Raw genomic sequence first — 27,955 nt, forward strand, 5'->3', positions numbered from 1 at the left:
TGTGGGGCCATCTGCACCCCAGAGCTCCCCTTCAGACCATATCCTTCGACCCCGTGGGAGCAGGCCAAAGCTGGTTACAAGTGAAACAATCTCCTCACTCAGCTGATCCCGCCTTCTCCAGCTTCCCTCACTCCCCTTAGCTTCAGCTCTCCGCAATGCATCACTTTCACAAGACCCTTATCCCAGTCTCCGATTCTAGGAAGCCAGACCTAATACAGAAGAATGTTAGTTATGCAGAAAAATTAGTCTTCTGACCTTATGTCCAAAGCATTTTAAAATACAGGGTAATACACAGAAGTAACATCCTCAATATCAGATTTCAAAAAACACCAAGGCATGAAAAATGGCTGTTTCTTACGTGGACCCGTCCTAAGCTTAAAATTTACTAAGCTTAAAACTGCTTCACACCAAGGTCGAGGCCTTGACAGCTGCGGGCAAGCACGGCTGAAAGCCTCTAAAATCTGTTCTCAAGGTCAGGTGTGGACGCCCCGGAGTGCTGACCTCTTTATAGAGTATGTCATGGGTGTAGCATCATTAATTTACTGAAGATTGTACTGACATGATTCATGCTTTAAATCTGCACCATGTCTGTCTGGGAGTAACCTGCTCCATATGTCATACTTCTAAACAGGCAAAATTATATATAGATTATATGTACGTCTTAAGAATTATAATCCACATTATATCAGGATATTACAACTTAGTCCATAAATATTTGTTCATAATCGTAGCAGGAAGACCTGCTTTCACTGCCTGCCTCCCTGTGCCTGATGCTCATGTTAGGCCCTGTTCACTGATTATCTCTGTTTCTCAGCAACAGTCCTTCAAGGGTGGCATTACTGCCCCAATTTGATGTGTTCAAACTCAGCCTATTAACATGGCCAAGTTCTCTAAGTAGGAGCGCTGGAATTCCAGCAGGCCCGGCTTACTTCAAAGGACTTCTGGTTCCTCCACTCGTGTGTGCTGCTCTATCACGTCAATCAAAAGAGCCTGTTGCAATTCTCATATCATATCGAAGTGACTTTTCTACTAGGTTGCAGTACAGGACAGTGGTGTGGGATGGATGTTAAAATCCCAGATCCATGACCACAATTTATAAAAGACAAAAGATGACACAGAATTTTGAGGGAACAGCTAATAGCTCAGTATGTCTCAAACTTGAGTACAGTCGTTCCTCAGTAAATGAGTGGGACTGGCTCCAGGACCTCCGTGGACACCAAAATCAGGACACTAAATCCTTTACATGAAGTGATGCAGTGTTTGCACAGAACCAACACCACCCTCTCAGTGTACTTTCAGTCATCTCTAGATTACTTATCATACCTAATATAAATATAAATGCTATGTAAATAGTTGCCAATACACAGCAAATTCAACTTTTGCTTTCTGGAACATCTGGAATTTTTTTTCTTTGACTATTTTTTATCTGGCTTTTGGCTGAATCCACCAATGTGAAACCCGTGGATATGGAGGGCCAACTGTACTGTGCAGACTACTTGAAAAAAAATTACTTGGAACTTCCCAAATATGTGGATTCTTGGGGGTCTTCAGATGCCAGCTTGAGAAACGTAAGAAACAAGTTTTATGTTCCCATGGAAGCATTTTTGAGCTGTGAATTTGCACTGCAAGAGACATTTTGTCTTTTTAATTGGTAAAATAATTTTGTTAACTCAACAGTGAAATAAAAAATGCAAATTAAAAAAAATTCTATCCTAAAATCCACATACTACAAACTCTAGCAGTTTAAGAAACAGCAGAGTGGACCAATTCGTCTAATTTTAAGAACCTAAGAGGCCGTGTTTTCCGTAGACAGAAAAGAATTTGGGGTTCAAATTTGGGGGGGCTACACTAGAGAAGTTAATGGGACGGAAGAGTTTGGAGAGATTAGCTCAACCAGTCAGAGCAGGGCGTGGCTGTAACAGCTCCGCCCGCAGCAGTGAAAGTTCTGCCACCAAAGCTTGGTTAAGTTACAGCCTAATAATCAGAAGGGTTAACATTCTCATAGGACATCTCTAAGACGGTTATAAATACATCCTCTTGTTACATCACAAGGAAATTCTCTGAATCTAATTTTTAGAGTTTTGGTAGAGAGTAAGTGATGAATGTTAGTAAATTTGTTCTGAGCATCTAGAGAGTCAACTCCATTTCTCCTCTCTTTCAGGAACCTGCCTGCGCCTCTGTTTCAGCACTGAGCGTATGTGTCTCCCCTGTGTTGCAGTCATTTGTGTTTGTGATGTTCTCCTCTTGCGTTCAAAGGGGTTTGGCCAGAGGGATGGCCTGGTACTGTTATTTTTGCCATCTCTGTGGAAACTCTTCCCCTTTCTTACTTAAGCAAATGAATCTTTAAAAAGTTGCTCAATATAACTATCAGTCAAATACTTTCTGGGTCTCCTCAGAGAAATCCTGACCTGCCCTGATATGGCAGAACTATTCCAGAGCAGGAGAAAATTCTTTTACAACTAAAATTTAATCCTTGATTTACTGTTTTCCTTCATCATAATACATTCTCTCGCCTCCTTGATTAACTGCTTTCCTGGATTATAAATAAATCCTCTGCATGTAGTATTTACAACACAATGAAAAGCACATACAGAGAATTGCTATGAATATGTTTAACTTGCCAAAAAGCAAACATCTTCAATAAAAATAATCAAAGACATAACTTTTTTACAAATAATATTTTCATAAGGCCTTAACCCCAGAGACAAGTACTTTTAATTAACTGACCACATGTGGCTCTTATCCCTAAATCAGAGAGAGTTGATAACAACCTCTGAACACCATCAGTTACTCTCAACTAGGTAACTAAAACAAAGTTAGAAACTTTGCACTAAAAATATTCTAATACCTACCCTTAGAAACCCTTGGTAAAATTTAGGTAGCCTAAAGATTCTGTGTTATGGTAATAACCATAACTACAAAAGCCTAAAAATAAAGATGTTGGTTTCTGATACAATTGGTTCTTATACTATTCAAAATGTTACATGCACTCATATGTGCATTACAAGATGAGAGAAAGCTATTATGGTGACTGGGGTTTCTTCATTACAAATGCCACCTGTTCTAGGACAAAAAAAAAAAAAAATCCCTGAAAGCACCAACGTGTTAACTCTGATGGTGATCTATAAGATGGTATCTCCAGTCATCAAATTCTGTGGAGGAGCTAATAGATCTATTATTTTGAAAGAAGTCATTTACAATGTCTGAAAGCTTGAGATGCTGAAGGGAGGTAATACTGAGCTTGATTTAGAAAAAGCTGATAGTTAAGTCTGTCATGGAAACAGAAGATGGACTAAATTCCTAGAGTGACCTGAAGGCCTGGCTAACTGTGGTCGGCAACACGGCAGAGGAAGGGGAAGGTGGCAGCAGAGACCACGGCGATGTCTCAGACCACAGTCCAATATGTACAAATAGGTCAAACCACTGGTCGGGGTCCCACTTTGAACTTACAACTTATGTCTATACCTAAACCTAAAAACCACGTAACATTTTTTTCAGGATATCTATTTATATTAGTGAATGTCAAATAACGTAAGGTAAACTTTGCAAGACTTTACACTGGAGAGTTTCAGCAAGGAGGAAGAAATCTGTTCCTCACCAGCTGTGGACTCCCCATCCCTGTCACCACCCCTCTCTGCCCAGCCTAGGGCTTTCCATGCATCTGGGGCCCAGCACACCTTCAGTGGAGCAATAAATGAGTTTTTATAGTACACGTCCTGTAGTACTTATCATCCAGTAGTGGTTTTGCTAAACTAGATACTGGCTTACTGATTTGTATTTTTGGCAGAGAAACTTTGTTTCTGTAATTAGCACTTACTCTTCTGTGATTAGAATAGTCAGTCTAGTTTAATATCCAACTATTTTTCCATAGATGACTGATCACAAGTAACACTGTCAAAACAAAGTCTCTCAAAAGAGTGGGGAAGAAACAATAATGTTTAGATTTTGAAAGTGATGTCAGCATCTTGGCAGCCTGAGTCATTTCTTTTTTCTCTCCCCTTTTATTTACAACTAACTGATCATTCATGACCAAACAAAAGTGCCTCTGCCCATTACAGGGGACCAACCAGGAGATTCCCACCCACCTGTGCTTCAGAAGTAGGCACAGGACTTGGAGGGGGCGGCAGATCCCAGGAAGGCAGTGCGCCTGCCCTACCCCTGAATGCCCTGAGGAGTGGGTGTGGGGAAGCGAAGCCGGAGCCTGGAACCCTGGGGGACACGCAGGGAGACAGAACTCCAGGCTGATGGGAGAAGCAGGCCTGCGGCTGGAGCCGCACGGGGACGGGCTTGGAGGTGGGAAGGAGGAACTGGAGGAGTCAGCCCCCCTCGCTCCCTAGAGAAACAAGGCCACGGGGCTCTCACCAGCAACAGTGGCGCACACTCCGCACAGAGGAAGTGAAAGAGAAGGGGGTCAGCCAGAGGCCTCCTGGCTGTGCAACCGGGGGCACCCCCTGCGCTCCAGCAGCATGGGGATTTCTGAGGGACCACCAGGCTGGAGGGATGGAGAGGAAAGGGAAAGAGGCAGACAAGAATAACAAAGGGCACTAACGGGACTGTTCCCTGCTGTCTGGGGATTTCAGCAGGAGGTCTGCCCACGGGCCTCTGCGAGTACCTCCACTAGCCGACTGTCCCCACTGGGCTGTGGGTGCTCAAAGCTCCCTCCACTCGGCCACTACCTTTTTTTAAACAGTACTATCTTTTTTTTTTTTTTAAATGCTCCCTCCAGTGTGCAGCCCCCAAATCAGAGCCAGTAAAGAGAAACCAAAAACTTGAGCTATAGCACCACCTTCTGGAAAACAAACGGGTTTCATTTGCCAGTATGTTCAACTTGAACAACTAAATGACCTATTTCATATGCATGGGAGGGGAACATTTCATCAAACACTGAAAAATCAGGGTAGTATGGTATCACAAAAAGAAAATGATAATTCTCCAGTAACCAAGCTCAAAGACACAGAATACTGCAATCTAACTTGATAAAAAATTCAAAAGAGCTGTTATGAAAAAATTCAGCAAGCTACAAGTAAACTCAGAAAGGCAATTTGATGAACTCAAGAATAAAATGAATGAACAGAGGGCATTCTTTACTAAAGAGATTGAAATTTTAAAGAAGAATCAAATTCTGGAGCTGAAGAATTCAGCAAATGGGATGAAGAGTGTATTAGAGAGCTTAGGAAACAGGGCAGATCAGATAGAAGGAAGAATTAGCAGCTTAGAAGACAGGTATTTAGAAATGACTCAGGAGTGAGAACGAAGAGTTTTAAAAAGTGAAGAAATTCTAGGAGAGCTATCAAATATGGTAAGAAAAATGCAAGAATAATTGGGCTAAAGGGGAAGAGAGCAGGGACTTTATTTAGAGAAATAACTGTTGAGAACTTCTCAAACCTGGGGAAGGAACTGGGCGTAAGTGTCCAAGAAGCTAATAGAATACCCTGGTATCTCAATGCACAAAGACCTTATCCAAAATACATTACGATGAAACTATCAAAAAGCAATGAGAGAAAGAATTCTAAAGTCAGCCAGGAGGGAAAAAAAGAGTAACCTACAAAAGAACTCAAGTATGATGGAGAAATAAATGCTTTTCTAGACAAAAATGAGGGAGTTCACCACCACTAGACCTGCCTTGCAAGAAGTGCTGAAAGGAATTCTTCAAGCTAAAATAAAAAAAGACACTAATTTGTGACATAAAAGCAAATGAAAGTACATAATGCTCTAGCAAAGGTAAAAAGAAAAAGTCAGAATTAGAAAATTTTATATTACAATGATATGTTAACCCCTTATTTATAGCAAAAAAGGTTTAAGGAGAAATAGCATTAAAAATAACTACAGCTATTATAATTTCTCAGCGAATTCATAGCATAAAAAAGATAAACACTGTGATATCAAAGATATGAAACAGGAGGGGTGGAAGGGTGGAAACTTTATAGGCAAATAAAGGTAAGGTGCTATCAGCCTTTAAAAAGAACTATTTTCCTTCTGAGATGTTTTATGAAAGCCACATGGTAACCACAAGCCAAACTCTGCAGTAGAGCCATGAAAGACAAAAAGGGAAGACAGAGCAAATGAGCATGGAAATCCACAACATTAGAAAGGCAAAGAGAAACAAAGGGGAGAAACAATGGTGATACAAAACAAGCAGAAGGCAAACGCAAAGGTGGCAGCAGTCAATCCTTCAATGTCAACAATCACTCTAAATATGACTGGGCTGAATTCACCAATCAAAAGCGACTGGAAGAATAAAAAACAAAACCCAACAATATGCTGCCCTCAGGAAGCTCATTTCAGCTTTAAGGACACACGTAAGATCTAAGGGAAGGAATGGAAGAAGCTATTCTATGCAAGTGGAAGCCAAAAGAAAGCAGGTATAGCCATACTTGTATCAGACAGAATTGACTTAAAGACAAAAAACAGTAACAAGAGACAATAAACGTCACTATATAATGATAAAAGTGTCAATACAGCTTGAAGTATAACATATACATATATATATGTATATGCATATATATATACACCCAACATTGGAGCAATGAAATACATTAAGCAAATACTAACACATTCAAAGGGAGAAATAGACAACAATGTAACAATAGTAAGGGACTTCAATATGCCACTGTCAGCAATGGATAGATCATCCAGACAAAAATTCAACAAGGAAATGTTGGAATTAAACCATACTCTAGAACAAACGGAGTTCACATACATACACAGGACATTCCTTACAAAAGCAGCAGAATATGCATTCTTCTCGAGTGCACATGGAACGTTTTCTCATATCGATCATGTGACAGGGCTCAAAAGAAAATCTCAGAAAATCAAAGATTGATACCAAACCAAAGGGAGAAATGGTAGAAATCAACACGAGAAAAGCTGGAAAATCTAAAAATATGTGGAAACTAAACAACACACTTCTGAACAACCAATGGGTCAAAGAAGAAATCAAAAGGGAAATAAATCATCTTAAATAACAAATGAAAATGGAAACACAACATGTTAAAACCTATGGAATACAGCAGAAGCAGTTCTGAGAACAAAGTTTATAGCAATAAATGCATATACTGAGAAATTAGATCTCAAATAAACAACCTAAACTTATACCTCAAGGAATTAGAAAAAGAACAGAGTTAGCAGAAGAAGGAAAATAATAAAGATTAGAGTGGAAATAAATGAAATGGAGATCAGAAAAACAAGAGAAAGGATCAACAGAACTGAAAGCTGGTTCTTTGAAAACAAACAAAATTGACAAATCTTTAGCCAGACTAAGAAAAAAAAGACTCAAATAAAAATAATCAGAAATGAAAAAGGAGACATTACAACTGAGACTACAGAGATACACAGGACCATGAGAGACTATTGTGAATAATTATATGCCAACAAATTTGATAACCAAGAAGAGTACGTTTCTACACACAACCTACCAAGACTTCATCATGAAGAAGTAAAAAATCTGAACAGACCAATAGTGAACAAAGATGTTGCAGCAAGTAATCAAAAATCTCCCAACACAGAAAACCCTGGGACCAGACCGTTTCACTAGAAAATTCTATCAAACACTCAAAGAAGAATTAACAGCAATCCTTTCCAAATTCCTTCCAAAAACTGAGGAGGAGAGAATACTACCAAATTAATTTTATGAGGTCAGTATTACACTGAAAACCAAAGCCAGATAAGGATATAAGAAGGAAACTATAGACCAATATCCCTAATGAACATAGATGCAAAAATTCTCAGCAAAATATTAGCAAGCCAAATTCAACAACACATAAAAATCTGTAAAAATTATATACCATGGTGTGAACTTAATACATCACATTAATAAAATGAAAGCTAAAAATCACATGGTCATCTCATAAGACGCAGAGAAAACATGCGACAAAATACAACAAACATCCTTTCATGATAAAAACATTCAGTAGATTGGGCACAGAAGGAACATAGTTCCACATAATAAAGATCATATATGACAAACTCACAACTAACATTATCCTCAAATGGAAAAAAAACAAAGCGTTTCCTCTAAGATCACGAACAAGACAAGGATGCCCACTATCACCACTCTTGTTTAATAGAGTACTGGAAGTCCTAGCTAGAGTGATCAGGCAAGACATACACACACACAAAAGGCATCCAAATTGGGAAAGGAGTAAAACTGTCACTACTTTGCAGATGATATGATTCTGTATATAGAAAATCCCAAGGGATCAACCAAAAAAACTGTTGGAAGTAATCAACAATTTTAGTAAAGTTGGAGAATACAAAATCAGCAAACAGAAATCAACTGCATTTCTATACACTAAGAATGAAACATTCGAAAAAGGAAAAAAGAAAACTATCCATCTATAATAGCATCAAAAACAATAAAATACTTAGGCATGAACTTAACTAAGGAGGTGAAAGATCTGCACAGTGAAACTACAAGACTTTTCTGAAAAGAAACTGAAAAAGACACCAAGGGAAAAATATCCTGTGTTCACGGAACTGAAGAATTAATAGCCTCATCAAAATACCAATGGCATTCTTCAAAGAAATAGAAAAAAGAATTCAAAAATTTGTATGGATCACAGAAATCCCTGAACAGCCAAAACAGTTCTGAGGAAAAAGAACAAAGCTGCAGGTATCACACTTCCTGATTTCAAACTACACCACAAAGCTACAGTAATAAAAGCAGCATGTTATCGGCATAAAAACAGACACATGGACGAATGGAACAGGATAGAGAGCCCAGAATTAAACCTTTACTTATATGGTCAACTAACATTTGACAAGGGAGCCAAGAGCACTCAATGGGGAAAGGACAGTTTTTTCAATGAATGGTGCTGGGAAAACTGGATAAATACATGCAGAGCAATACAAGTGGACCCTTCTTACACCACCCAGAAAAATTAATTGGAAATAGATTAAACACTTACACATGACAGCTGATACTATACAACTCTTAGGAAAGAAAAGTAGGGAATAAACTCTTCAACGTTGGTCCTGGCAATGAGTTTTTGAATGTGACAACACAAGTACAAAGGACAAAAGCAAAAATCAACAAATGGGGCCACAAATCTAAAACTATTTCACAGCAAAAGTAACAACTTACAAAGTGAAAAGACAACTTACAGAATGAGAGAAAATTTTTACAAATTATACATTAGATAAGAAAAATACTTGACGTACACAAAGAACTCATACTACTCAATAATGACAAAAACAAAAAAAAACCCCAAATAAAACCCCCAAATAATCCGATTAAAAAATGGGCATGAAAACTAAAAAGACATTTTTCCAAAGACGACATCGAAATGGCCAAAAGGTACCTGACAAAATGCTCAACATCAGTCATCATCAGGAAAATGGCAATGAGAAACAACAAGATGTCACCTCACACCTATTGCAGTGGTCACCATCAAGAAGACCTAAGTGCTGGTGAGGATGGGGAGAAAAGGAACTCTTGCGCACTGTTGGTGGGACTGTAAAATTGGTGTAGCCACTGTGGAAAGTGGTATGGAGCTTCCTCAAAAAATTAAAAATTAGGTCTATCATATGATCCAGCAATTCAACTTCTTGGTATTTGTCTGAAGAAAATTAAACACTAACTCAAAAAGATACATGCACGTCCACGTTCACTGCAGCATTATTTACAATAGCCAGATATGGAAACCACCTAAATGTCCATTGATAGATAAATGTGGGTAAAGAAAATGTGGGACATACACACAATGGAATGTTACTCAGCCATGAGAAAGGAGGACACCCTGACATTGTGACAACATGGACAGACCTTGAGCACATTATGCTAAGTGAGATAACTGAGACAGAGGAAGACAGGTACTATATGGTATCATCCGTATGTGGAATTTTAAAAAGTAAGACTTGTAAAATGGTGGTTACCAGAGGATGGGGAGACAGGATGGAAGCTGTTTAAAAAGCACAAACTTACAATGGGTAGTAAATGAACCCTAGATATAATGTACTGTACAGGGAACATAGACAATAATATTGTATTATAATCATCAAATTTGTTAAAGACTATAACTAAATTATTTCAACTACTAAAAAGAAATGATAATTATGTAATATGATAGAGGTGCTAATTATTGCTACAATGGCAATTATATTACAATATATAAATGTATCAAATCTACAAGTTGTTCACCTTAAATTTATACAATGTTATATGTCAAATATATTTCAATAAAAATAAATAAATAAATAATGTTTGATGTAACTTTAGTTGGAAGTCTCCGTCAGAAATCACAAAAAAATACTGATTTCTTTTCTTGAGGACTGGCTGACCATACAACTTTTCTTCTACACTGGGATACTTCTAAGGGTAAAGGGGATAATAATAATAATGGTAATAACACCACCACGAGGGCAACATGGATAAGTACAGGCATTTGATCATTCTATTTCAGGGGAAGAAAAATTAGAATAAGAACTAACTATTCATATTGTGATTTTTATGGTTCTTATTTAGGAGAGGAAGAAAAAGTTACGTACAGTTTGGATATAAATAAAGATCAAATTCCTCTGACACATCCTTTCAGGAGCAAAGATTACATTTAAAATCCTAATTTTGGTGTACTAAAGCAAATAAACAGAAACTCACCTCTGGTTTGGGGATAAAAGCCCGACCTGGGATTGTCAAGATGTGTTGAACGTCACAGAGGTACTGGGCCATAATGGAAAGGCGACTTCGCTGTTTGCTTCCTGTAGTGGCTGTAAGTCTCTGCAGGACAAAAAGGAATTTTAGCAAATACTTAAATTGGTCTCATCAAACCGAATGGTGCCAACACTCCATGATCTACGAACACCAGGATTTTCTGATGAACTAAATATTTAAAAAGCATATCCTATCTGACATGATATACAGCCAACAGGGGAAACACTTTCCTCCAGTACCACCTCAGGTACATTTAACAAGTGTGAACTGTATCATATACAATGCACTCAAAAAAAAAATCAAACAAGAAAACTTCCCTACCACTGGCTGTTGGGATTTTCAAACCACTGTTGAACTATGTAGAAGATACTGTATGAAACAAATGATCAACAAATATTTGGTAAGTGAAGAAATTAACAAGAATAGTGAAGAACTAAAGATGCTTATGTAATTTTACGAACCACCTCAATATCTGAATGAACACTGATGTTCAATGATGTGCTTTTCTTTATTTAAGTGTAATAAAATCTTAAATATTTAGAACCCTTGGAGAACTGGCTGTTTTTGACAACTGATCTTTACAAAAAAAACCCCAAAAACAAAAAACTAGGATTTTTTTTAAGCACACAAACATTTTTATTTTAAAATTAGGTATATTCAAATTAACTCATAAATACAATTTCAATCAATATCCCAAAAAGATTTTTTACAAGAATTTTAAATTAAATTTCATATACATTTTATATGAAAAAGCAAAGGAACCAAAATAGCCAGGACACTCCTGAAAAACATCAACAGTCTGCGGGGGGCAGGTGCTGGGTGGAGATGAGGTGGGGGTAATTCACCTTGCCAGGTGCCAAAATTAAGGCAGTATGGTACTGTTACACACACAAATAGACCAATGGAACAAAAACCTCAAACTCAAGCACGTGCGAAATGTGACATATACCTGAAATGTGATAGATGTGATGTAGCAACTGCTAATGGGAAAAAAATGGATCAGTGATATTGGTATAAGCAGGCATTTACAAGGAGGAAAATGCAGGTCCCTCTCGTGACCACAGCCAGAAACACATTCCAAGTGAATCAACAGTAAGTGAAAAGTAAAACTTTTAAATTTTTATAAGTAAATATCTATGTTTCCCCACGGTAGGGAAGAATTTCTTAATAATGCAAGAGCAAAAGCCATAAAAGAAAAGATTGATATATTTTGTTCTATTTAAATTAAGAGCTACTTTATAATAAAAACACTATAAAGATAAATCACAGACTGAGAGAAAGTATTTGAAACTTAAATCTGACAAAGGATTAGTGTTCAGAATATAGAAGGAACTCCTATAGATCAATAATCAAAAGACAAACAGAAAATACGATGAGAAATATGGTGAGAGCACCCCAAATGAACCATAACCATAAACTATGCTCACTAAATTACCAATTAGGGACAAGCAAATTAAAACCATATGAGATACAATTTCATATTCATGAAATGAACAAAATTTTAACAACAGAAAAAGAACTTGACAGAACCTAGTATCAGTGAATATACATAGAGCAACAGGAATTTTCATACCCTACCTGTGAGAGGGGACTTTGGTACAGGCACTCTGGACCCACAATCTGGCAATATACGTAGAAAAGCTAAAGTTGAGTAAACGCTTATGATCCTTTAAGCCTACCTTTGTGACTACATCCCAGAGAGAGATCTCTATACTTCACAAGGAGGTATGTAGAAGAATACTCACTGCAACATTGTATGTAGTATCCAAAAACAGTGGAGAAACATAAAGGCCCATCAATAAGTGGATGAATAATTAAACAGTTTTGACAATGGAATACTAAATAATGAATAACAAGAGTTACCAACATAAATCCCAGTAATTAAGTAGCAGAAAATCCGTTACAGTATGACTCCATTTATATAAAACCTTCAAAAGATCACGTCTTATTTCTTGCTGTTTACGCTGTATGTATATCTATTTATGTATCTACATCTGCAAAGCAAGCAAAACATGCTTATGGGAATAATGAATATTGATCCTAAGACAGTTCAATTCATAGGAGGGAAAGAAAGGGGATAGAAGACGGCTCCAAACATACTTACAGTATTTCTTAAGAAGATATGAAAAAATACGGCAATAAGATTGAACAAAGCTGAATGGTGGATAAAAGAAATTAGGCATATTTGTTTTTCTAAAATGCATCCTGCTTATCTGTGTTCTTAGGGCTCACTGGACCTTCTAAACCTCTTTGGAATGATACAGGGTCAACATGACAAACACCGATGATGACTGGAATAACCCTGGGGCTAGGTAAGCCAGCGGCGTGCCTTACCACCAAACAGCCAGAGACAGAGCGCTTTGTGAGCCACGCTTACTGTGCCGGGTGTTCTCTTTCCTGCTTCACTGTCATGTGTCAGCCTCTAATAGTCCCTTTTACTTTGCTGCTTCTAACCAGCTGTGAGCATGAAAACCACGTAATGTGGCTTGTAAAAGCTTTGCCTCAAGATTTAAAATCAGGTTTTAATCTGGGATGCTGAGAAAACTTCCTGTGGGCATCTATTTTGTTACTCAGAAGCCATCCCTCATCTCATCCCTTTTTATTTTAAATCACCTGGCTGTTGTCTGTATTTGGACAGTTGAAATTATGGGGAAGTCGAGTTCAAGACAAGTGATAAGTTGCTACAGTATATATGACAAAATAAGTTCTTCCTTACTAAAATGTAAAACCCAGAACTGTAAATATCAAAAACAAAGACAAATAATGGAAGTATAGATTTGAGCTCAAGAATAAGCTTATATGAAAATGAATATATGTATATACATGATTGGGACATGGTGCTGTACGCCAGGAATTGACACATTGTAACTGACTATATGTCAATAAAACAAGAATAAGCTTATGGATGAAATGATCAAAAATATTTCTAGTTCTTCATAAACAAAAAAAGGAGCTTAATTTTACCACTGGCATTAAGATTCAAATTTTTAAAATGCACTGTATAAACTGGCATAATTCAAAACAGTTTTGCAAAAGCTCAAATCTAGCATGAACATACTCCACAAAATGAAAAAGTAAACCAAAAGAAATGCTCAGATTTAAAAAATTATTTCATCCTGGATTTTCTTCTAGTGTTTTACTTTTACATCTCAAAGGTGTGTTCCCATTGATGAAATGAAGGGAACTTAAAAATCACTTTAACCAAAGAGCAAACCAGGGAAGAGTGGAGGGTGGAGGGTAAGTTAGTTTGAAATGAAGACACATTTAAGTATATTTCACTTAGAGTGCCATGTATCCAGTTCTGCCTGGTGAAGGGGTGTCCTGAACCCATTAATGTAACCCATTCAATCCTTGTAGTGAACACACACAGGTTGTGAAGATGAAAATACATGAATCATATCTTATAACTTAGAAGAAAGCAGTACACATACCTATCCCTAACATATTGAGGAAAAATTCAAATCACAGACCAGAAAGCTCTGCAAAAGACTTCATTAAAAGCTAGCATGAGAGTTAAATGGTTACTCAACCATTCAAACATGAATTGATATTTCTTTGATAGATATCTTACAGGTAAAGCTATTAAAATTCAAACTCTACTACAAGATAGATGATTTTAAAAGCAAAAAGCCAGGGAACCAAACCAGGTAATTTTTCAGTAAAAGGAAACCTCTAACTCTTGAGCTTTTTAAAGGCATTCTGATTGAGTGTAAGAAAACAAGGGTCAAAGAATTCACCAGGACAGTGTTATTTTTTCCCCTTATTCATCGAAAATAATTTTAAGTAGAAAAATTAGGCTTACACTTGAGAAGCTCCAGAGCCAAACATCAGGAACAATGAGATCTAAATAATTAATGGAGATGTGACTGCCTCCCTGCCAGGGTCCTCTGGAGATGGCAGGAGATGAAGAGGCTGATGCTGGACCCAGAAAGAAGAGACCAGAGGGCCAGTCACATGAAGAACCTGAACATCATGACTTCAGCAGAAAATGCAGGACCTGGGTTCAAGTTCAGCTTCCCCTGTGACCAGCTCCACACCCTCTGGAAGACATCAAAGCACTCTGAGCCTCAGTTTCATCATCTATAAAATGAGGTCAGATGAGGTCTGTTAAGGTCTCATTTATTGCTACACAGTCTGGTTCTGTTTTATGAGCTGTAACTTTAAACTGTGGATATGCCCCTTAATGTGTTATGAGCTGAATTCTTACATTTTATACCCTGTCTTCTCAGGGAGAAAGGAATAAGAGGACCATGCTCATTTCTGTTCTGTAATTCACAAAGCTGAGCAAAGCAAATGTTTAAAATTGCTTTCTGCGGCTAAAATACAAAATTACAATTATGACAGTGTCAAGAACAGAGTATGTAAGAAAATGCTGTATATTCTTCTACTGAAACTTTCACTTGTAAAATGTGAAAATCAGAGGACCAGTGTTATCCACACTTCTAAAGCATTCTGTAAATTATAGACTCAATATATAACTCTCCTCAATATTTATACTAAAATTTAACTAAAATCAACTTTTTGTTGAAGAAAAATAATTACACATGAAGTGAAAGCAACACTATTATTACCACATTCGACACTGAGCCACTGAAAATGTTACCCACCTCCTCAGTTTCTGTTCTTTTGCTCTTTCCCCCCAAAGAATTAGAGTACACAGTATTTTGCATGTCTATTGTGTTCTTGAAAAATAGAAATACCATAATAACAATGTCAGCTGAGGAAAAAAAATTCAAGGATAAATTCAAAAGTTGAGAAAACTAACAAAGAGAATTATTAGCAAGACCTCAATTCAAACCAACAGAGGAGAATTAACAGATTCGGGGGAGGAAATGACTAGCACCTTGGGAGTGAGGATGTCATCTGAGAGTCTATAACAAACACAAAAGGGTCCTACAGTTTTGTGATGGATTTTATGGACAAACACTCTAAAACAAAGTCTCTCAACTTTGGCACAGTTATTGACATTTGTGGCTGGTTAATGCTGAGTAATTCTCTGTTGTGGGGGCCCATCCTTGACCGTCCTGTGCACTGAAGGACATTTACCAGCATCCCTAATCTCTATCCACTAGATGCCAGAAGCACCCCTGAGTTGTGACAACCAAAAATGTCCCTGAGTGGTGGGTGGGGCAAAAATCGCTCCTTTGAAAACTGTAACTCTGAAAGGGAACATGGGTAAAGAGAGAGGGATGGATCTAAGGAATAAAACTCTGATGATACATTCGTAAATTATTGGAGAGGAAGATATCTAAACTAGTGTGGTTATACAGTCTACTCTCAAAGGGAACGCTGCTATTAAAAAGGTGGCTTTTTGTTTGTTTTTACAGCAACAACTATGAAGCTGACTAAAAGCTATGAAACAACAGTTTTCATCAACCGGACAACAGGCAGTGTGGGGCTGTGGTCACGGACAGAAGGCAAAGAAGGGAAGCCTTACGACTGCACAGCTGACAGCCTGGAGGCCTTTCTCAGGCTGCGGCACAGGGAGGAGGCAGGGGTCTCCTGGACTTGAGGAGACAGAGGATGAAGTTCTGGGCGCTGGGAACAGCCAGGATTTGCGGGGCAGACTACTGGAGATGTAGGGACACAGTGGGGAGAGGTGGCAGGGAGGGGAGGTGGATAGAGGAAGGAGCCAGGGCTCCTGAGATGTGCTCCTTTAAGTCTCTGGCTGTGCTGATCTCCAAGGGTATGAGGTTAAACTCCTCAAGGCTTGGAAGGCTGGGAGACAGAAGAAAGTACCACTGGAAAGCTATAGGGCAAACGAAGCTCACACAGGGCTGGAAACAGTTCGCAGGGAGATGGATGGAGTCCTTAGGAACATCATGACTCAGTAGCACAACTTAGCCCCAGATTAAAGGCTGCACTGGACCCATCATCACAAAGCTCAAAAACAAATCTCAAACCAGCCTGCAAGTAACTTATCTACGTGCCAGAACAAAACCCACCACTCAACCCAATACAACAAAAGCTGGCCCTCAACAACACTGGAAAAGACAGAAATAGAAACCTCACAGTACCCAGCATTTTGTCAAAAATTACCAGGCTTGCAAAGCAGCAGGAAAATGGGACCCAAAGCAAAGGGGTGGGGGAGGAAATCAACTGGTAGAACAGTACAGAAATGACAGATGTAATGAAATCAGTAGGTAGAGATCTTAAAACAGCTATTACAAATATTATACATATTCATAAAGATGCCAAGGAAAGCATGAATACAAGGAGAGAAAGGGAAGATAAAGTAAGATGCAAATGGAGCTTTTAGAGATAAAAATGTAATACCTAAAATGAAAAATAGAGTAAAATTAAAAAAGGATTAGAAACTGCAGAAAAGAGTGGTAAATTTGAAGGCAGTTACTGGAATTGTTTCATAAACAGTGAATTACTGAATTTTTTCATAAGAGTTAACCAAATATCCATGCACTTGTTCAAGAATTCTTTTTTGTCTGCTGATTTATGGTCTGATTGTTAACATGTAAGCACTAAGTTCTGGTCTCGTTCTGGGTCTTCTAATCTAGCCACTGATCTATCTTGTGCCAGCTCATAGTGCTTTGATTGTTAGAGCTCCACTGTACATTTAAATATTTGATAGGCAAGTCTTCTCTCGTATCTCTTCTTTTTCAAAATTTCTTATCCATTTTTGCAGGTCTATTCCTCAAGATAATACCTGGAACTGCACAACATTTTAAGGTTACTGAAAAACTTAATTTGGAAAAAATAAGCGTCTTTACAAAAATAATTTTTCCTAGTAGGGCTATAATATTTCTCTTGATTTATCTCAGTGATCTTTTGAGACTCTCAGCCAAGTTTCATGGTTATTTTTACACAGGTCTCTTTTTTCCCTTAGGCTTCCAAAATAAACAATTGTGTATCTCCAAATAATATTTTTTAAATTTCTCTTTCTAATAATGCTTTTATTTACTTCAATCCCTAGTGTGTATAATTTTCTATTTATTTATCACTATTCAATCCTAAACTCTCCCCAACTTGTAGACGTCTTCTCTCAGTATACACAAACATGATAGGTATTTTATCAAATTATTCATCTGCTCTGATGCAAATTAAATGTTCTTCCAGAAGATTCCCTCCTCTGTCTCCTGAATTGGGCCTTCTGTTTCCTCAATTTCACATCTTTCTTGTGTCTAACCAGACCAGTGCTTATACTGGCCCCTGTCACGATGTCAGAGGTGTTGTTAGAGGTCAGTGAAGGGCAGACTTCTCAATAAATGGTACTAGTTTGATTGGAAGCATATGTTAAAAATAGTAAAATTGACTTCTACTTCAACCACACATGAAAATCAATCTCAAGTGGATTATAGATATAAATGTAAAAAGTAAAATAATGCTTCTAGAAGATAACACAGAAGAATATCTTCATGATCTCAGGATATAAAAGAATTTCTTCAACAAGACATGAAAAGCACTAACCATAAATTTAAAACTAAAAACATCTGCTCTTCAAAGGACACTGTAAGACAATAGTGGAAGAAGTCTGTGACACATTTAACTAATAAAAGGCTAGTATGAAGAATATGTAAGAACTGCTCCAAATCCATGAGAAAAGAACAGGCAACCCAACAGAAATACGGGCAAAAGCAAGCACTTGACAAAGAAAAATAAAGGCCAATAAACATGTAGAATGATGCTCAGTTTCATTAAAATCAGCAAAAGACAAAATAAACGCACCATCCTTTTCAGATGAACAAAAATGTACAAGTCTGGCAATAAGTACTGGCAAGGCTATGGAGCAAAACGAATGCACACACACTGGTGGTGGGAATCCAAACAGGCACAATGACTTCAGAGGAACAGTTTAGTGTTACCTAACCAGGGGGGCGACTTGCAGACCTTATGATCCAGCACTGCCACCTTCAGGTGTGTACCGTAGAGAAGTCCTGTGCGCCAGCTGACGTAAATGTAAGAATGTTCGTGACTGTTTTGTTTGTAATAATGAAATGCTGAAACTCATTCAGGGTCCCCAAACAGGAAAGTGGACAGATAAATCCATAGTCAAAGAGTGGGCAGTAAAAAGCTGTACAAATAAACTACAGCTATGAGCAACATGAGCAAATAAAAAGAATACATCTTGTATGAACACATTTGTACAAAGTTCAAACACGGACAAAACTAAAGTATATTAGTTATACAGATAAGAATATGTAATAAACCACTCGGAATAATAAACTGCAAACTCCTAGTATAGATTATCTTGGTAGCTGGTGGGACAGGAGATGCAATCAGAATGAGGCACACAAGAGGGCATCAAAGATGCTGGTAATTTAATCACCAACTTGACTTGGGTGGTGGGGATTCAGGTCTTCATTTTATTAAGCCATACAGATACAAAGTCATGCATAGACATTATATGCTCTTCTGTATTTATATGTCATAATAAAATTTAGAAAGAAAACAAACACTTGTGGTCTGCAGACCCCTCCTTAAACCCCTGCCTTTCAAAAACTGCTCTCGCCTGCCCTGCAGGTGTATTTTCTAGAGAGACTAACTCCAGCCCCGGGAATGGCCAGCAGGCACAGCTAAGTCAAAGCCTGTATATTGAACAGTGAGACACCCAACCCTTTCCCTTTCCCAGCTCCAAGCTGATTATCACATTCTTTTTGTTTTGTTTGGGAATTTGATCGTGTGTTAAGATAGCCAGAAAAAGTTAAGGCTTACCTCTGCCACTTCCTTTTGGAAAGTCAACGTCATCTGGGTTCTGCCGTAAGCAAAAGGTCCATTTCTAAGAGAAACATTTTCCAGCCACTTGATAATCAGTGGAGTTGATACATTAAAAGGCAGGTTTCCAATAATATGTACATTTGGAGGATCTGGTTGGCGTAAGAAAAAACAACTTGGAATGATTTCATCTATATATTCTGAATATAATTTAAGAGTAAAATCAAATTGGATGTTAACAGTATCAAATAAAACTATATGAAAAGATATGGCTGTTTTTCAGTCCACTTATTCCTCAGTAGCAATGTTTTCTCACAATCAGCTTCGAATTATGAAGGAAAAAAATCCTACCTAATTAGTATTCAGTCAGTTCAAGTCCTCCGGTTTTGGCTGAGGAAAAATATGAAAAAGAATTGGTTTGAGGGAAAGGATAATTGGTTTTGGACATGATGAGGTCAAAGCTCCCATGGGGCACCGAGATGAAGCTGTCAGATGCCCAGGGAGGGGACACAGGTCGGAAAAGATCTAAGTGTGTGCAATATAGACGTGGAAAGTGAGACCACAGGAGGGGAGTGATCCAGGCAAACTGGCTGCACGGAAGATGCCCTGCTCCCTGACCACCCCCCCGAAACAACATGTAAGACGTGGGTGGAAAAATGACCACTGCGAAGAACAGTTAGAGAAGGCTCACAACAAGGTGAAAGGAAAATTGGGAGGGCCAGGAATCAGGGAAGACATGAGCAGAGAAATCTTCTTAATGGTCATATTAACGCCAGAGAACTTAGGAAAGGTTTGACACAGGCAACGAGGAGGTGTGTCACTGTGTCTGTGACTGTGGCTGGGCGGTGTGCTGGAAGGAGGGGACGCGCAGCGCTGGCATCTCTGAAGGAGCCCGCCCATGGAGAGGCCAGAGACACGGTGGCAGCTCTGGAAGTGCACCCACACTGCTCCTCCAGTTGTTCTAAGGGGTTTTATGGGCAAGAAACACCCTACTGTATCTGTATTTTCCAAGGATCTGGGGCACATAGCAGGTACCTAATAAACACTGCCTATGAATGAAAAATGCTTTGGTTGGTCATTGAATAGGAAAGACAATGGAAAGAAAGTTAAAAGAAAGCTTGGGTATGGCTTGGTTTACTAGAACACTTCTTTTTTCACCACTTAGAAAAAGTAACACTTCAGAGATTTCACATTTTGGAATAAAGCGGGAAAGCAGAACATACTTGCAATGCACATTACCTACTTAATTCTGTTCATCTAATTTTTAATATAATAATAAATACTTGTAACATATAATACAATAAATATTTGTAATATAAACAATCACAAAAGAAAATAAGAAAACCAATGCAAAGTCACTTACCATCCTCCCAACGTCTTTTGAGACTTTGTGGAAAAACCCTTTCTACCTTAAATGTCAGCACATCTCCATGGACAACTCTCAGTTTTCCAGGTGCTGCATCAGAAAGCATCTAGTTTAAAAGAAGGTAAATAAAATGAGCTCATACATTTTGGAGAATAGTGGATCTAATTTTTTTTTCATCAGATCTGTGCATTGTTAAATCAACGTGAAAAGCCAGAGACTAAGACTGATCATTAGTGAACCAGCAGTATGCGGTGTCCACTGCAGTGGACAATTTTGATGCTAAGGCTTTTAACCCATATGAATGACTGGGGACAGTGCCAGGTAACAGTGTAACAACAACTCATAACTTCACAAATAATACAGTAACATAGTTTTGACCCTCAGAATGACTTGTATTTCTATAGAGATTTAGCAAAAACTCCACTCTCATCTATGTTTTAAAATTAGAGACTAAAGACATTATAATAAAATACTGAGAATTAATCAGGAGCAAATCATATGAAAGACAAACTTAATTCAACTAGGTCTTTATAGCCTAAGTATATACAAAGGATTTTACATATTACAAAGACCCTTAACTTAATCTATGAGCAGAGTCAAACAAACAGAAAGTCATCTATCACTGCCAAGCCGCACACACGTGGCACTCTGAGACACTCCCTTGACCAGAGTATCCCTGAAGAATCTCCTGATCCACAGGTGCTTTTGACCTAACGAATTATCCTGCATGTTTTATCAAAAGCTACCTCCCAGCTTATTTGTACCTTCTAACTATTTGCTTTCCTTTCTTTTCCTTGTTTTTCTGAGTAAAAAAGAAAAAGAAAAAAAATAGAGGAAAATAAAAGCATGCTTTCCTTTATCTTTTTTTCCTCCATTATATCTACCTTAGCACCCTTTCTTAAGAAACGCTCTCACAATACTGAGGTGTTGGCACCCAACTACAGAGAGCCTTACACCCAAGCCATCTATAAATTTATACCGTGTTAAGTACTCTGGATCCAACACAAAGCCTGATTCTTAAAGTCCTTAAGAAAAAAGCAAGTAACAACAACACAAAACAGATGCAATCCCTGAGCTTATAAAGTTTAAAATGCAGGAGTATAATCAAGGAAAACAAACACGTCTACAGCAGATTACAAAGGAAGAGGTGACCCTCTCCCCGCATTAAACCTCAGCTCGGGGAGTTCAGAGAACCTTGGCTCTAATTCAAGGAACTTTTGCTCTGAGCATCCTTTGGTCCTGCTTCTCTAGCTCAATTAAAGCTGATTTCCTTTCCTAACTCTCCTCTTGACTAACTCAGGCAACGGAGGAAGGGTGAAAGTGGCACTATAGAAACCAGAGAGGAGAAGGGACAAGACACTGAGAAGATTACTCCCACTTTGGGGTCAACAATTTGTCTTGCACACGCTTCTTTATAGCACTATGTATTGCAACTATGTATATAAAGGTTTCTTTTCCCCATAACATATGGCCCCTTAAGGGCAGCATCTGCTTTTTATCTACCTTAATGTACCCTGTAGCTACAGCAGTACACAGTAGGTGCTGCATATATATTTGGTAGGTGAATAAATAAGTGAATGACCAAAGGGCTTTCAGTTTTCTATGAAGATGGAAAATTCCTCTTCTAGCCTGTGAGATTTGGGGCTCCCAAAATTTGTTCAGGTCAAGAAACTTGCAAAAATGTATTTCACTGATAAATCAGTTAGACTTACACAAATAATGTTTCAGAAATACATAGCTGAAATGTGTACACTGGTTAGAGGCCAAACATTTTAGGTCTGGGAGTCATTTAGTTGGATGAGCCATCTAATATTAATATACTTATGGATTATTTAAGTTACCATGATTTGCTAAAACTTAATCTGATGAGCTCCAGACAATCTTAGAAAATATAACCTCTACAGACTATAAAAATGAAAAAGGAGGTAGCTCTCTCTGGGACAGGCGCTTACTTCACAAAAACTGTATTTAATGATAGCATTCCCTGTCAATGAAGAACATTAAATTTTTCTTCTATAATTATGCTTCACATAATTAACGCAAAACAAATTAGCATACCAAAAACAGGCAGAACTAAGGCCTTATGTTTCATGATGTCAATATATAGAAAATAATTAAGTAATCAGTAATTAAGACTAAAACAAAACAATGTAAATTTGACTCTTTAGCACTAACTTACATGCTCTGATAATTCAACATGTTTGAAATGTTAACTTTTTCCACACAGTCGCATAGCAAAAAGCTGATACAATACATTTCTTTACCTTCCTTTCCTAGGTTTAAAGTTGCATTTTGGGGGATTCCCTCTAGGGCTTATGTATCAGTCAGTAACAAACCAAGGCCTCCCATTCTTTACAAGGCCTACCTTTGCCCGGACTACTTTTTGTAGCTTGGTCTCCCCCTTTCCCACTCCCCACTGCAGAAGGAACGAATGCTGGTGTTCACAGCTTTATGTGAAGGCCCTGAAGCAATTACGGAGGAAAAAAGCGCTGTAAACTGAAATGATAGTATGATTACAGGCAGCAGCCATTTAAACATCTAATGATGTTGAGCATTGACACAGAAAGACATAACCAACCGCTAAAAGAGAAAAATGTTTCCACTCTCACAATGCCACCTGGGAAATGGGGAAGGGGCGGGGAAGATCACGACTTTAGCCCTTCAAGAATCACACTGGTGCCTGCCACTTCAAAACTCTGGACGTCTCACCTCATAATAGGCTCAAAGGCACAGCTGGCTAGGAACGCCAGCACTTGGTTACAGCCAAATGAGTATTTTTACAGACACTCAAAAGTGTTCTAACATTTTTATTTTAGTTTCCAATCCTCTTTTCTTCCAAAATGAGGCAGAAGTAAACTCTGAGGAAAATGCATTTGTTAAATAAGGCTGTAAAAGAAGAAATAGGAAACCAAACCATGAAAGCAGCAGCATATATGTAAACTGTGAGATTTACAGCATAAAAATCCTAGAGACGTTAGGTCTCACAACTGACACACTGAATTATATCATACTCAGTTGTAACTTCCAGGTTGGAAATGATTATACTCAGTTTCCAACAGAGGACTTGTGTTTCTCCGGTATTAAGTTTTATAAAGGACCTAGGGATTATCATGTTAAGTGAAGTAAGTCAGACAAAGACAAACAGCATAAGACATCACTTACACGCGAAATCAAAAAAAAAAAAAAAAAAAGATACAAACAAACTTATTTACAAACCAGAAACAGACTTACAGACATAGAAAACAAACTATGGTTACCAAAGGGGAAAGGGGAGGGGGATCAATTTGGGATTAACATATACACACTACTATATACAAAATAGGTAACAAAAAGGACCTACTGTATAGCACAGGGAACTATATTCTATGTCTCGTAATAACCTATAATGGAAAAGAATGTGAAAGAGAATATATATGAATATGTGTAATTGAATCACTCTGCTGTACACTTGAAACTAACACAACATTGTAAATCAACTAAACTTCAATTTAAAAAAAAGTTTTGTAAAGGGTACAAGGAACCCCTTAACAGAGTAGTAGAGAATGCCTTTAATGAAAGTGAGAAAACAAACGCAGCAGTATTCTTCACATAGTCACCTAAAAATCTCTCCTCAACAAGTCAAGGTCTTAGTGAATGCTTTTCTGTAGGGGGCAGCTAACTATGGCCTACCGAGGTAGTTTTCTGGATCTAATTTTGTGAGGAAAGAATTTATGCAATTCTTGGAAATTATGCCCAATTATAAATTCCTTGAGAACAAAAACTACATCGAATAGCCATTTTGTATGTTTTATGTCACTTTCTCACGGTAAGGGGCTCATGGTAGCCAACACTGCACAGTGGGCTAAGCATTAATTACACAGTCCAGTGATATCATCACCTTCTTTCTAACTTGCCACCAAGTAGGAACACAAACACTGTTGAAATGAGGCTAGGCCGAACTGTTAAGCAAACTATACGAGAAAGAATCCATAATATGGAATATGATAGTGGAAAATAGTTTTTTCCTTTATATAGAATACATAAAAAAGACTAATGCTATTATTCAAAAGCAATTTAAGATAATGTTACAATAGACTTTTCTTAGGGTGAAGATTACAGCATGAATTCAACAAGTCAGCTTTCGTTGTTTTTTAAGTAGGACCGGAACAGGTATAGTAGAAACTCAGACTTACCAAGGAATTAGATGTTTGATGTAGCAAATTTTCTGTTCCACCAATGTTAACATCCTTTAAGTGTTAACATTTCTTAAAAAGAAACTTGCAAATAGAAATCTTTCCAAACTATAACACACAATTCTCTACCCAAGCCAAGGACAACGCGCCCAATTTCACCCTTTCCTTGATGACTCGGGTCACTGCTGCCTGTAGAGCAATGGCCTCAGTGGTTATGACCTCCCATTACTGTGCTTTTTTCAGTTTTTAATATTTGCTTTTTATAGCTTTTCTGTGACAGTAATAACCATTACTCCTTGCTGTTGTCAGTGGATCTACTTCCAGCATTGATCCCTGTACTTCTAATTTGCAGTGGGCTAGGAAATCATGTTGGCTGTAAGCCACCTGTCGCTTATTGGCTGATTGCTGTCTATGTTATGATTAACTATGGTTATATCTATGTCAAGAAAGTTACATGTGTAAAGTATATAATCAAATAGCAACAGAAACTCTTATTTAAAACTTCCTAGCAGGGAAAGAACTTCAGATTTTTCCTATCTCTGATTAAAAACAGCTTCTTTTGCCAGGATGACTAAATTACTTTATATGTCCCTTTATAAAATGACGGGGAAGGGTAATAATTCAAAAGCAACCATTTATTGACTACTGGCCATAGGCCAGGCTCTTTACATAAATTTCTATCTATTCTTGTAATAACCACAAAAGATAATTATTATTCCCATGCTGCAGATGAGACAGCTTAAGTTAAAAAAGATTCAAAGGCAAGCTCAAGGTCACAAAGCCAGTAAGAGCTATATATGACATCTGAACACTGACCTATTTGATTCTCAATCCCATGAACTCTCCACTTGGCCTATCAAGTAGAAATAATCATTGTTTACCTCTTATAAAACCTCAGAGGCAATACTAGCAATAATCAATGCCTTACTATCTCTAAAATTCCATGAAATAAGCCCATAACTTAATGGTTTTTCAAGCACTAAGGCAAAATAAAACACTTTTTCAGACATACAAATGCTGAAAGATTTATTACCACGAGATCCACACTACAAGAAATGCTAACAATGGTCAGGGAGAAAGAAAATGATGGTAAATGGAAATACGGATGAAGAGCATTCACAATAGTAACCAAATGGGTAAATATGTAAGAATTCTTGTTTATTATATAAATCTCTTTTATACAGAATTGACTTTTAAAACAAAAATAACATTGTGTTGTGAACTTTACAACACATGGAGAAATATGACAACAGCTGCACACAGCCTGGCGGGGAGAGATGCAAGTAAACTACTGTAAGGTGTGTATGCGATGCACGAAGTGGTGTAATTACCCGGAGACAGACTGGGACATGTTAAAGATGTATACTACACACCCTCCATAAACCACTAAAATAACGAAGTAAATAGTTATAGATAATCAACTGCGGTGGGATGAATACTGGCCCCACAGAGATGCCCACATCCTAATCCTTGGAACCTGTGACTGAGTTATCTTACATGGTAATAGGAACTTGGCTGATGTGATTAAAGATCTTGAGAGGGGCAGATTATCTAGGTGGGCCCCATGCAACCACAAGGGTCCTTGGAAGAGAGAGGCAGGAGGCTTAGAGCCAACAGCAGAGATGTAGAAGCAAGAGGTCCCTGAGTTCATGGAAGCAGGTGGCCCCTGGAAGCTGAAAAAGGCAAGGAAACAGATGCTCCCCTGAAGCCTCCAGAAGAATGCAGCCCTGCTGGCCTCGACTTTATAGGCTTCTGACCCCCAGAACTGTAAGAGAATACATTTGCGTCATTTTAAGCTACAGGATTTGTGGTAATTTGTTACAGCAGCAATAGAAAACTAATACCTAAGGCAGAGATGGTCAGATTGGTGGGAAAAACGCAAGACCCACTACGTGCTGCCTATGAGAAAAAGACTTTAAATATAAAAACAGAAGTCAGTGAAAGGATGAAAACGATATACTATTCTAACACTAATCAAAAGAAAGCTGGAATGGCTAAATTAATATCAGACAAAGTAGATTCCAGAGGAAAGAATATCCCCACGGATCATGAAGATCATTTTGTAATGATAAAGGAGCCAAACCATCACAAAGATATAACAATCCTAAATGTTTATGCACCAAGTAACAGTGCTTCAAAACAGAAGAAACAAAAACTGACAGGACTACAAGGAGAGGCAGACAAATGTGCAATTAGAGTTCAAGATTTCAACACCTTTCTCTCAATGAATGATTAAACAAGTAGATTGAAAATCACTAAGGAGACAAAAGACCCGAGTAATGCCGACTGACCTAACTGAAAGTTATGCTTCATCCAACAGTAGTAGAATGCATATTCTTTTCAGCAGAATGCATATTCTTTTTAAGAAACATTTACCAAGACAGATCATATCCCATATGCCATAAACAAGTCCAAATTAATTAAAATGATTCAAGTCATGGAAAGTATGTTCCCTGATCACAAAGGCATTAAATTAGAAATTGCATAAGATCTGAAAAACACTTAAATTTACAAACTAAATGATACACTTCTAAATAATCCACAAGTCAAGATAAACTGCAAGAGAAACTGGAGCTGAAGGTTATGTGGGAATTTGGAACTTCTTTTAGAAGTCTTTTTAATATGTCAAAAATATTAAAAAGAAAGGAAATTAGAAAGTATTCTGAAGGAATAAGAATGAAAACATTTCAATATAATCCTACCACTTCTGTTCAGTGTTGTACTGCAGGTTTTAGCAGTGTAGTAAGAAGCAAAATGGTGGCAAATAAATTGGAATAGAGGTGAAACTGTCTTTATTTGCAGATGAAATATTAATATATACAGACAATACTAAGGAGTCTACAAAATAGCTACTAATAAATGAATGGAGCAAGGTTGCAGGATACAAAGTCAACATCCCCAAATAAATGGTATTCCTACATGGTACCCACAGAGCAACAACCAACACATAAAACTCACTTCTGACAACAGTAACAAGGCAACTTAATGAGGAAAGGATATTTTCAACAAATGATGTGAAAAAAAAAAAAAGTGAACCTTTATCCTTATCTCACACTATACACAAAATTAGTCAATGTGTCACAGGCCTACTTGTAAAAGCTA

The 27,955-nt window shown here is 37.8% G+C and overlaps 1 protein-coding gene across 2 annotated transcripts in view; it reads right to left on the reverse strand.

Annotated features, from left to right (window-relative positions):
- The window catches only part of TFB1M (transcription factor B1, mitochondrial), a 57,393-nt gene that overhangs the window by 20,605 nt on the left and 8,833 nt on the right, over positions 1 to 27,955 (reverse strand). For both annotated transcript variants that reach the window (XM_006197707.4, XM_072966094.1), the window contains exons 3-5: positions 20,679 to 20,787; positions 19,316 to 19,467; positions 10,595 to 10,714 (exon numbers count right to left, since the gene is read on the reverse strand). In XM_006197707.4, the coding sequence (XP_006197769.1) occupies positions 10,595 to 10,714; positions 19,316 to 19,467; positions 20,679 to 20,787 (381 nt within the window). The remainder of the gene's footprint in view (positions 1 to 10,594; positions 10,715 to 19,315; positions 19,468 to 20,678; positions 20,788 to 27,955) is intronic.

This window comes from Vicugna pacos, chromosome 8, assembly GCF_048564905.1.
Source record: "Vicugna pacos chromosome 8, VicPac4, whole genome shotgun sequence".
NCBI classification, from domain to species: Eukaryota; Metazoa; Chordata; class Mammalia; order Artiodactyla; family Camelidae; genus Vicugna; species Vicugna pacos.